At 44.3% G+C, this 12,661-nt stretch overlaps 1 protein-coding gene across 1 annotated transcript; it reads left to right on the forward strand.

The window, feature by feature from the left end:
- Positions 1 to 5,416: 5,416 nt before the first annotated feature.
- On the forward strand, positions 5,417 to 9,295 carry LOC147429983 (pentatricopeptide repeat-containing protein At4g39530-like). The gene has a single exon (XM_086496170.1). It carries the CDS (start codon positions 5,824 to 5,826, stop codon positions 7,768 to 7,770), a length of 1,947 nt encoding a protein of 648 aa, XP_086352296.1. The 5' UTR covers positions 5,417 to 5,823; the 3' UTR covers positions 7,771 to 9,295.
- The last annotated feature ends 3,366 nt before the right edge of the window (positions 9,296 to 12,661 follow it).

The raw sequence follows: 12,661 nt of genomic DNA on the forward strand, positions 1-12,661 counted from the left end.
GAGCTTTGGCGAGCGTTCGCAGGTCGACAAAAATTTTGGGACAGCTCGAAGCGCTTGGTCTGCTCAGAATTTTGATTTGGGCTCATTTCGGCCTCCGTTTCCACTACAGGCAGTACTGCACAGGCTATTTCGTCATTTTGTGCAGAATTTCTGTCAGTGTCGTTTTCTGCATAACAAGTGCCTTATAGTCTTCTACGGTTTGTGCTATATAGAACAGGTTGTTCCCGCTCCATTTCTCCTATTTTTGGACAGTTTTCACATCAGGTGCAACATTTACCATGGCTGACAACAACAACACAGATGTGTTCAAGATGTTTGCTGTTGAGGACAGGTTGGATGGGGACAACTACCCTATGTGGGCTCATATGATGCAACATGTTCTTGTGTCAAAGGGTGTCTGGAACATTGTGCAGGGCATTGATGTACGTCCTGGTTCTGAGGATGTAGGCGATGTTGAGGATGTTGCAGGTATTGCTACAAGGATTGCAGTTGTTAGAGTTGTTTTGCCTACAGCAGAACAAGCTCGTTGGGATGTTAAGGATGCACAGGCTCATGCATTGATTGCATTTTTTGTGAAGCGCACCATTGTTCCTCACATCCGTTCAGCAAAATCTGCAAAACAGGCTTGGGATATTTTAGCAGGTCTTTATGCAAGCCGCAATGAGGCTAAAATTGCTTTGCTGCATAAAGAGCTGGAGTCGAAGATTATGCATGAGGAAGATGATATGGACACTTTCCTTGCTAGTGTCAAGGATATCAATGAGCAGCTTATTTCTGTAGGTGAAGTCATTTCAGACAGTTCCCTTGTGCAGACTGTTCTTGATGCCTTACCAGATTCCTACCAGACTTTTTCTAGTACTTGGAGACTTATGACCCAAGAAATCCTAAAGTTGTCAACTTTGATGCATTATGCACATTGTTGTTGCAAGAGTCACTTTCCAGAAAAAACAGGACTAGGCAGCGTCGTGCAGTTGAACAGGCTTTTATTACTTCTCAAAGAAAGGGTGGTAACAGTAATGCAGCCACTTCTTATGGTTCTGCTGCGAGTGGCAAAAATTCTGTTCCTAATGCTTCTGCTGGCAGCACTTCGTCTCTCAATTCTGGTGATAAGGGCAAAAAGAAGATGCGTTGCCATTATTGTAAAGCCAATGATCACTTGATCAAGTCATGTCCTAAGTTGAAGGCCAAAGAGGCTAAGAAGAAAGAGGGTGGTTCCACTGCAAATGCTGGTTCCACTAAAAATGCAGCCATTGTTGACTCTTCTGTGAAAGGAGACTGTAATGCTGATGTTGATGCAGAATGGGCTTTTAGCGCAGAGTGCACTTAAATCCTGCTGTCCATGATGCATGCTTGTCAGTTGCTGCAGATTCACATGTGTGGTATTTTGACAGTGGTGCTACAAAGCACATTACCTCACATCTTGAATTGTTTACCTCTCTCGAGTCAGTCCCTCATGGGAATTCAGTCACTTGTGCCAACAACGCCTCTTATCCAGTTCAAGGAGTTGGAAAGATTGTACTCACTGCTGCTAATGGCAGTTCCTTCACACTTGTTGATGCAATTTATGTACCTGGGATCAAGAAGAATCTCTTGTCTGTATCCGCACTTGCTAGACTTGGACTTGTAGTCAAATTTGTGGATGACAGATGTACAGTTCATGATCTCAGTTTTGGTGATAAAATTGTTGCATCTGGCCTTTTGTGTTGTGGGTTGTATAAGCTCACTTTGTATGACAAGTGTGGACAAAATTTTGCAAATGTTGTTGCAGATTCAAGGGCTATTTCAGATGCAAAACTTTGGCATGCACGTTTTGGTCATCTGAATTTTGCCAGTTTGCTGCATTTGCAGAAATCTGATATGGTTGCTTCTTTGCCACCTCTTGAAGCACCTGTCAAACATGTTTGTGAAGGCTGTATTTTGGGTAAGATGCAGCGTTCTAAATTTCCAAAGCATGGTTCAGCTCGGGCCACATGCAGGTTGCAGCTTGTGCATAGTGATGTTTGTGGGCCCATGCAAACTCCGTCCTTGGGCAATTACCTGTACTTCGTGACTTTCATTGATGATTACTCCAAGCATGCATGGGTATTTCCGCTTAAAGCGAAGTCCGAAGTTTTTATGTGCTTCAAACAATTTTTGGCTATGGCTGAAAATGTCTCGAAATGTACTATGGGCACCCTCCGTTCCGATCGAGGGGGGGAGTATATGTCTCATGAATTTAATGCATTTCTGGCTAGTCGTGGGATAAAACACCAATGTACAGTGCCTTATACACCTCAGTAAAATGGTGTTGTTGAGAGGAAAAACAGGTCACTGACGGAAATGGCATGATGTATGGTCAAAAGTCAAGCTTTGCCGCATTCTTTTTGGCTTGAGGCCATTATGTGTGCCACTTATGTACTTAACAGGTGTCCTACGAAAGCTTTGCTGTCTATTACTCCATATGAAGCATGGCATGATAGAAAACCTTCTATTGAGCACATGCGTGTTTTTGGCTGTTTCGCATATGCTTTGGTGCCACAAGTGCAGCGCAGAAAATTGGATGATAAGGCTGTCAAATGTATTTTTGTTGGTTATAGTGCTGAAAGCAAAGGTTACAGGTTGTAGCATCCGCAAAAAAAACGTATTCTGGTTTCTCGGGATGTAGTGTTTGTGGAAGATTCTGTTTAGCCCTTGCTGTCATGTACTAGAGACAGTAATGTAAGCTCATAGGACATTTATGACACTTTGTTTCCTCTTTTCAGTGGTGGAAATACGAATGTAAGTTCCAATGAGGCAAATGTACAGCCTATGGGGGTTTCTGAAAATGTTTTAGATCAGCCTATTACTGATGCAAATGTACATGATGTACTTGATGAGGAAAGGGCTGAAAATGAGCAGGCTAGAGGTATGCCAAAATGGCTGGTGCACACTTTGCGTGACAGTAAATTGGATGCACCTTTGTCTAGTCGTACTCGTTCAGGCTCTCGCCATGCATCTTATGCATCAGATTGTTATGCTTTGGCTGTGTCTATTTTACATGATGTTAAGGAGCCTCTGACTTGTGATGAAGCACAAAATTCAGAAAATTGGATGGCTGCCATGCAATCAGAATATGATGCACTTATAGAAAATGACACATGGAATTTATGTGATTTTCCTCCTGGCAAAAAGGCCATTGGTACGAAGTGGGTTTACAAGTTGAAACACAAGCCGGATGGTGAGATCGATCGCCATAAGGCTCGACTTGTTGGAAAGGGTTATGCACAGCAAAAAGGCATAGATTATGAAGAGACTTTTGCTCCCACTTGTCGTATGACTACTGTGCGTTTTCTATGTGGATTGGTAGCTCATTTTGGTTGGGATGTACATCAATCAGACATTGTTACTGCTTTCTTGAATGGTGACATATTTGAGGGAGTTTATGTAACGCAGCCTCGCGGTTTTGTCATAAAAGGACAAGAGGACAAAGTGTGCAAATGTAACAAGGCTTTGTATGGGTTGAAGCAATCTCCTTGTGCTTGGTATGAGAAAGTTGACACTCATTTGGTCAAACAAGGCTTTCGTAACAGTCCAACAGAAAGCACATTGTATGTAAAGCGTGAGGGTGATGTACTTCTCATTGTGGTTCTTTATGTTGATGATTTGCTGATCACTGGACCAAATGAGAGACATATTGCTGAATTTAAGGCTGATTTGAATGCAACTTTCAAGATGAAAGATTTGGGGCTGTTGCATCATTATTTGGGTATACAGTTTAAGCAGTGTGATGGTGGTATTGCCTTGTGTCTGAAAAGTTACATAGAGACATTGCTATGTAAGTTTGGACTTGAGGATTGCAAACCTATTGCCACCCCCATGGAAACAGGTTTGAAGTTGAGTCTACATGATGCTGGTGATCCTGCTGATGTCACTCTTTACCAAACTGCTGTTGGCTGCCTCATTTATGTATGCAACACGAGGCCGGATATTCAGTTTGCAGTCTCACAGGTCAACAGATTTATGCATAGCCCAGGGTCTAAGCATTGGCAGGCTGTCAAGAGGATTTTCCGCTACCTTAGTGGCACTTTACAGCTTGGCTTGTTTTATCCCAAGGGGGGATCATTGCCGCCAGACTTACATGCTTTTTCGGACTCAGATTGGGCTGGTTGTTTTGACACGCGAGTGTCCACAAGTGGTTTTTGTTTCATGCTTGGCAGTTCATGTATATCATGGTTGAGCAAGAAGCAACCTACTGTGGCCACTTTGAGTTGTGAGGCTGAGTACAGTGCAGTCTTCACAGCTACGGTTGAGTGTGTATGGCTCAGACGCCTTATGGATGATTTGGGTGTTGGACAGGACACTGCCAACAGTATCTACACTGACAGTCAGAGCGCATTGGCAGTTGCGAGGAACCCAGTTTTTCATGCTCGCACAAAGCACATTGAGGTGCATTACCACTATGTCAGGGAGAGGCTCTCAGCAGGAGAGATCAGCTTGGCTTATGTGCCAACACAGGACAACCTTGCAGATCTTTTCACAAAGGCATTGTCTCATGAGAAGCTTGAAGCTTTCCGCAAAGCTTTGGGCTTACTCCCCTTTGTGGATTGATCCTGTCCTCAGGGCATGGCACTTCCCTTTACTCATGTGCCAGCTCTCGTTCACCGCATCACTCCATGGGGGGATTTGTTACCATATGCATGTGGTAGTGATGTGTGTGAACACACTAGGACCGCCGGGGCATTTTTTCCCTCTTTAGGAGGTTTTTTCCCCCGTGCATTGTATATACGCCCATCACTCTAGGGCTATCTATCTTTCCATTGCACACTAAGTAATACACTCTCTATTGTGTGCCTTGAGCTTCCTTCGTCTTCTCCAAGCTGTGTGTGTTTCTCTGCAACCCTAATTCCAACACAGTCAACCTGAATAACCTTTTGGAAAAATTACCAAAATACCCCTCTAATTTGAGAAAATTCCCAAAATACCCCGCAAATTTCAAAAATCCCCAAAATACCCCCAATATTTTGTCATAAATTCCCAAAATGCCCTTCAAATTTTCCAAAATTCCCAAAATACCCATGGTTGTGAGAGTAAATTTCTCAAAAAATAAAATTTTTTGTAGGTCTTCACAAGAAGAGTGATTGTCTATCGTATAAGATGCTAAAACTACAATTTGAGTTGGTTACGTAGGCTTTGGAGATGAATTGCTTCATTATTTTTGCCTTTTTTGCGATGGTAGCTAGTGACAAATTACATGTTGAGCACTCAAAAATGGATCTCAATTGTCAAACACGAATGAAGATTAGAAAATCTTGAGCAATCCAACCAAAATAGATACAATGGTATTTTGGGAATTTTTGAAATTTGAGGGATTTTTGGGAATTTCCTGGGGTATTTTGGTAATTTCCCCTAACCTTTTACCCGTCAGGGTTGACGGAATTGCCGCCGGATTTGGTCCGGTCCTGCCGCATGTGCGCAGGCTGACGGCCGGTGGTGTCCGGTGAGGCTGCTGCCGCCGGCGCATGTGTGCAATACGGCGGGTTGAGATTCCAGCTACTCTGAACGGCCGGCAAACCGCATGTGCGCAGTCTCTCTCGCTCGCTCGCTGGCTCGCTCGCATGGATGCAATTGGGTGTCTGTGTGCCACTCCTTCCTCAGTTCGCTACGTGAAGTTGTCCATGAAGAGACCATGGCATCATCAAACGTTCCTCACGAGGAACAGAAGACAACCGGTAAGTGGCTTCTTAATCGCTGCGGCACATTTGTCTTTCCAGCGAATGCAGAGGCCTCCTGCTATTATGGTGCGACATTTAGCAGCAAGAAATCTCCTGCGCCTCATCAAGAGCAGCGGTGACCTTCTGTCTTCCAATGGCCAGTTCAGGCTACATTAAAAGCTCACACAAGCAGGAACTGGACGGTCTCAGAAATGCCTGTGCATCATTTGTTGCCTTGCTTAGAGCCTCTACCAAGACCAAGGATCTTTGTCAGGGCACTCGAATACACAACGATATCATGAGATGGGGTTTGCTTGACATGTGCTCCGATGCTTTAGTCACCATGTATGCAGCATGTGGTGCGCTTGCAAAAGCAAAAGAAGTGTTCGATGTTCATGAGAGCAAGGATGTATGCACATGGACTGCGCTCATTTCCGCATGCATTGGCATGGGTCAGGGCCATGATGCCCTGAGTTATTTTGATCGGATGCAACACAAGGGCCTTCCTCTAGATGCCACCACTTTCACTTGTGTGCTAAAAGCATGTGGCAGCATAGGAGCTTCCGACAAGGGGGAGATGCTTCACAATAAAATAGTCAATCATGGGTTGTTAGGAAACAATGTAGTGCTCGGGACGGCTCTTGTGGACATGTACGCCAAGTGTGGTGCTCTTGGGAAAGCACGGCAAGTGCTTGAAGGGCTTTCTGATCGCAATGTCATCTCTTGGAATGCACTAATTGTTGGATATTCCCAGCAAGATCAAGGTGCACAAGCACTGACTTGTTTTGAGGACATGCAACGCGAAGGCATTTCTCCAGATGGGGTGACTTTTACCAGCATCTTGAAGTCATGCGCAAGTGTAGGAGCACTTGACAAGGGTGAAAAAATTCATGCAGAAATTGCCAAGCAGGGGTTGCTAGTAAATAATTTCTCGCTTGGCACTGCACTTGTGGACATGTATATCAAATGTGGTATCCTTTCAAAAGCACAACGCGTGCTTGAGGAACTTCCCAATGGAAATCTTAACTCTTGGAATGCATTAATTTCAGGGTACGCCCAACAAGGTCAAGCTGAGCAAGCATTATACTGCTTTGAAGAAATGCAGCATAATGGTTTCTCTCCAGATGCGGTGACCTTTATATGCTTGTTAAAAGCTTGCGGCATCATAAGGGCGGCTGACAAGGGAGAAGAATTTCATCACCGCATTGCTAATCAGGGTCTACTTGAAACCGATGTCATACTTGGCACTGCTTTAGTGGATATGTATGCAAAGTGTGGTGCTCTTAAAAAAGCACGTCGTGTGCTTGAGGATCTTCCTGTTCGCGATGCTATCTCTTGGAATGCACTTATTGCAGGTTATGTCCATCATGAGGAGGGTACCCAGGCACTCAAATGTGTCGAAAATATGCAGCATGAAGGACTATCTCCTAATGCAGTAACCTTTATTTGCATTTTGAAGGCCTGTGGTAGCATGGGATCAGTTGACAAAGGAGAGAAATTCCATGGCGAGATCTCTAAGCGCGGGTTACTAGAAAACAATGTAGTGCTTGGCACGGCCTTGGTGGACATGTATGCCAAGTGTGGTGCTTTGCAAAAGGCACGAGGTGTTCTTGACAAGCTTCCTGCCCGAAGTGTTTGTGCGTGGAATGCACTTATTGCAGGATATGTTCAACAAGGTGAAGCTGAGCAAGCAATGCGTTGTTTTGAGTGGTTGCAGCATGAGGGCCACTCTCCTGACACAGCCACCTTTACATGCATGCTTAGTGCATGCAGTCACGTCAGTCTCGTAGAAAGTGCTCAAACGCATTTTGTAAACATGAGTGCAACTTATGGCATGAAGCCAGATTTAAAGCAATTGACTTGCTTAGTCGATCTCTTTGGGCGTGCAGGGCAACTTGACAAGGCTGTTAGAGTGATCGAGGAAATGCCATTTGTTGACAGTGCAGTCTGGTTTGCTGTTTTAGGTGCTTGTTGGAAATGGGGAGATTTGGGGGTTGGGAAGCAGGCCTTTGAACACTGGCTGCAATTAGATAGAAGTGATGCCGCTGCTTATTTCCTCATGTCCAACATTTATGCAGCTGCTGCCATGGAAGAGCATTGAGGCAGTGTGAGAGAAAAACAAAGCACTGGAACTTTCCAAGAGATGGATACAGAGTGCACCTCACAGACGCATCTAAGTGCTGGAGCTTCTAACGATGTGGACCAGTGACAAGGTGTTCCTTGAGCTGTTATTGCAGTAAACAGTGAGGCTGGACAAGGGAGTTTGAGCTCATGTGGCCTCGGCCCTTGCTCTCTCAAAGCTGGTGGAATGGCAACCTCACTCAAAATTGGTTTGCAACAACAGGCCAGGCGAGAGAGATCGATGCACTGCACCACATGGACAATCTCATCCTGACTGAGTGCACTTCTGGGCACAGAACTCCCCTCTGCTGAGCCGGCACTCCGTCCTTGTTAATATTGGTAAGGAGGAGATGGATGTGGAGGATTCTTTCCTCAGCATCTTCGGGTCTGCCCTCGTGCGTGCAAGATTCTGGTTCAAGCTCTGCCTTTGGTTGTGGTAGTGAATGGCCTCCTCATCTTGGCACATCTGATGGCCTAAGATGAGCTTTTGAAGGACAGCTTGAGGAGCATTGTTGCTGGGTGCTCTTCACCCTACTTTATTATCCACACATCCCCTTGCATACTTGATTGCGAAGCACTGCAATGGCCCAAAACTAGGAAAGGCATGGGCCAACAACTACCACAAATTCTTCATTGAAGCACTGCTTGCCCCGCTTGATGCACATTGACATCCCAGTGTAAGTTGTAATGGCAGATTCTCACTCAAGGGTAATCATAAATGTGGGAAAGGACGAGACGGCCCCAGAAAAGATGAATGACACAAAGAGTTCTAGACATACTACTTGCATGGGCATGTATTGTAATTAATTCTCTGCGCCCTATAACATTAATGCTTATTATTCCATAGATGCATGAACTCACACTTGCATACAGATGTGTGTATGTGCAGAATATGGTGTACTGCACAACCCCTTGCTAAGGATCTTCTAGGATAGCTCTTTAAGCACCAATCCTTTACAAATCAAGACACTCCAATTGGTAGTAATACCCTTGTTAAGAGCTTGACATGATCCAAAACATCCTGAAGGCAACCCAAGAAAGACATTTCTACATTGAAAATTATGAGTGAAAATTCATTAATAGAAAGAAATATACGACATTATTGGCTGTAGTTTACAATTCTTGGACTTGTTTGCTAAGACAGGATGAAAAGGTAATCCTTGGTACATTGTTGTGGCCTTCTGAAGAGGCTTGTTAGAACTTTGATTTTCTTGAGTTTGTTGTCAAGAATACCTTCTATTGAGTGCTAAATGAGCATGATAAAGCTTTCACAAAGTGCATTTTTCAACCTTTGCACACCAACACATAACTACACTCGGGAAGAGGATAAAAAGTGCACTGAATGAGCAAGTATTACTATCACCAGCAAGCTTCATATCAAGCATTTTGCTACCCACTCCTATGATGTGTCGGGCTACACACCCTACATGCCTATATGGAATAGAAGGGAAAATACTTTAAGCCTTCCTCCCTTAGAAGTAGCCAGATTCCCAATGAGGATGAAGCAAGATTCCCAATGAGGATGAAGCACCATAGCATACTATTTTGTTTAGATATTTGCATTCATAAGGTTCACATACAAATACAAGGATGCAAATGGCAATGAATATGAGACTTATCATCCACTAAATGCTCTAGTAGTAGACTAAATCTAAGAAGCAAAGATTGTGTAGTCACGTCTGCTTGGCAAAGAATCCATTGCAAGAATGTGGCCCTGAAGCTTGATGATAGGTTTGACCCCAGTGTTTGACTAAGGAAGCTCCAAGTCAAAAAAGGAGCCTGAACAAAAGCCTAAAATGTATCCTAGGTCTTCACCTCCAAAATCATTGCCAAAGAGGCAAATCTTGCCTCAAGAGACGACGGATCTTCTCGGACCTTAGGTCATGGAGAAAAGGAGGACAATGACAAGCTCAATCAAACTAAAAATGGGGATGCACTTGATTGTTGTAGGGTGTGTAGATAGCGCAAAAGCAAACTCAGTTGCGGTCCACAATGGTATGTCTTTGCAACTCTCATTCTACATCTATTGTTGAGCATGCTAAATTATACAAAGAGCCTGAGGAAAAAATCAATTGACAACCACTGGGGGGAAAAAGGTGAGCCTTCTACTTCATCGATAAGGACAGTAGGTGGAATCAAGGACACATATGGGCTCCATTACACTCGGTTCTCTTGGATGCACACAAGAAGTTTTGGGCAAATTCTCACAATATTTCCCACATTGTGACTTACCTCAACATCATGAGCTTCTGTGAGGGAGGTGCCGCGTACCTAGCTAGGTATGCGGTGCCTCTCGAGAAGAAGCTCATGATGTTATGCATTGTATGAAAAACAAGGAGAAAGACTCCGTTGTCCTACATGAGAAAATTTATAAATCTTCTTGTGATGGAGCTTAAGTCAAATCTGATGGCATTCGAGGCCTGGATCCATCTAGGTCAATCTAAGCTTCATAAAATAATCGATCCCATTACTAGAGCTGAAAATGTTTCCCTCAATTGTATAGGCATGCTTTCAATGACATTATCCATGGAGACACAGAGTATAAGTGGATGCTTTGAGATGTTCTTGCACCAAGAAACATGAGAAATAACATAAGTCAAAGAATAGATGGAGATTCATAACCTATTGCTTCCTCTAGTCTTTTCTCAGAGCCCATTCCCAAGCCTCAACGAAGCTAGAGGGGCTAGTATTACTAGAGCCTCCTTGTGTAAGATGGAGCAAAAATACCACCAAAGGGGGATAGTTACGGAGCGAGCTCAACGAAGTGAGCTTTGGAACGAGCTTTTTTTTTTTTTTCATCCCACCATCACTACCTCCCATTGCCGCCCCTTAGCAACCATCACCACCACCACCCTAGCCCATCATTGGTAGTGGTGCTAGCTTACTACCACCATGTGCCGCCCCTACTCCTACCATCACCGCCCATTGCTGCCCCTCCCTCCAGTGGAGTAGCCAAGGACCTCCTCTCTCTCTCTCTCTCTCTCTCTCTCTCTCTCTCTCTCTCACACACACACACACACACACACACACAAACAAAATCCCAAGGCATTAACGATTTTGCTAATTCCTTCGTTTTTTTTTTTTTGCAAACCCCCTCATCCCTCCCCATATCTCTCTCCCATGATTCCTCCAACCCATTCCCTCTCTTGCCTCTGTGTGTGTGTGTGTGTGTGCGTGTGTGTGTGTGTGTGTGTGTGTGTGTGGTCCCACCTCTTTCTCTACGTCCGCCCCTCCATCTTCCCTCTCTCTGGCCCTTCCCTTCCCCCCCCCCCCCCCCCCCCCCCCCCCCCCCCCCCCCCTCTCTATAACATTTCTATCACCCAAGTGTGGTAGATTGGTTATGTCATTTCCCTCTTGAATAACAGATCTTGAGTTCAACTCTCCTCGTCGGATAGATCTTTAAGGTCTCTTGGGATAGTTTCCTACGATGTTAAAATTCTCTTCTTCTTCTCTCCAAAAAAAAGGCCCCAATGATATCGCTAGTGCCTCACTTTTTTTAATTGGCCCTCCCTCCCTCCAACCTCTCTCTCTCTCTCTCTCTCTCTCTCTCTCTCTCTCTCCCCCGATCCTAGAGAGAAATGAAATAAGATGGAATGAAATATTATATTAATCAAAATGGAAGAAAATGTTATATTAAGCGTTTTCATAGGGCCAAAATGACCTATGAGACCAAGATAATACAATCTTGGTGGATCTAATACAATGCATGGGTATAAATAAAATGAGAGAGAAAGAGAGAAAGGGGGGGGGGGGGGGGGGGGGGATAGAGAGAGAGAGAGGAGTGGTTGGCAAGGGAGGGAGAGATAGAGAGATAGATTTTATTATCGTTTTTGAGCGTCAAATATGACCTATGACACCAAAGTTACATGTGATGTATGTGTGTGATTGATGAGTGATTCTTGGTGCTCCAAAATTGTGGTGATGAGAGCTACAATGGAGAGCCTACACTATGGCTGGGAGAGGAAAGTTTGTGCAGACTTGATTCGACTCTTCTCCATTGTCCCAACGCCCTTTCTTGCATTGAAGGGAGTGGGAGCTTATTGAAATGGATGCGATAGTGTGTATCGCTGACAAGGGGATCATCTCAGGCATGTAAGGGTGAGTATAATTTCCTCTTTCAGCAAAGAGCATGGTTTTGTAGTTGGGGACAATATGGGTGACTCCCCGAATTTCTCATGGGCCATAATACATCGGTGTTGTATAAAAGCTTCATTCAATAGGAAGTCTATTGAGGCATCATGTGACAAGTGTAATACATCCCATCTTCCAAACACGGTCTTCATATCATGCCGAGACTCGGGGGGGGGGGGGGGGGGGGGGGGGGACAAAAATTGTGAGAGGGAGAGAGGTGTGATAATGTTTTTTAAAAAGAGGAAAAGAGAGGGAGTGCAAAAGAGCTTAATAATAAAAAAAAGAAAAAAAGTCATCATAGCAATAGCGATATGGCTATTACTATGAGGACTTTTTTTTTCCTTTTTTTGATTAAGCTTCCTTGCACTCCCTCTCATTTCCTCTTAGAAAAAAAAAACATCACCTTCACTCTCCCCCTCCCACAATCTTTGCCCCCCCCCCCCCCCCCCCAAAAACCAACCCTTTCCCTCTCTCTCTCTCTCTCTCTCTCTCTCTCTCTCTCTCTCTCTCTCTCGTCGACCCCTTCTCTCTTCCTCTCTCCCCCTCTCTCTCTCTCACTCTCTCTCTCTCACACACACACATATTTTATTTTGTACCCAGACATTGTATTAGATCCACCTATATTGTATAAGTTTGGTCTCATGGGTCATTTTGGTCTTTTGAAGACATTTATGATAACATTTTTATTCCATTTCATTTCATTTCTCTTTGGGATTGAAGGGACTGAAGTGGCAGTGTGA

The sequence above is a fragment of the Adiantum capillus-veneris genome, chromosome 22 (assembly GCF_014529385.1).
Source record: "Adiantum capillus-veneris isolate H3 chromosome 22, ASM1452938v2, whole genome shotgun sequence".
Classification (NCBI taxonomy): Eukaryota; Viridiplantae; Streptophyta; class Polypodiopsida; order Polypodiales; family Pteridaceae; genus Adiantum; species Adiantum capillus-veneris.

Coding starts and splice junctions, on each gene's coding strand:
- LOC147429983 (XM_086496170.1), top strand. CDS start 5,824: ATGGCCAGTTCAGGCTACATTAAAAGCTCACACAAGCAGGAACTGGAC.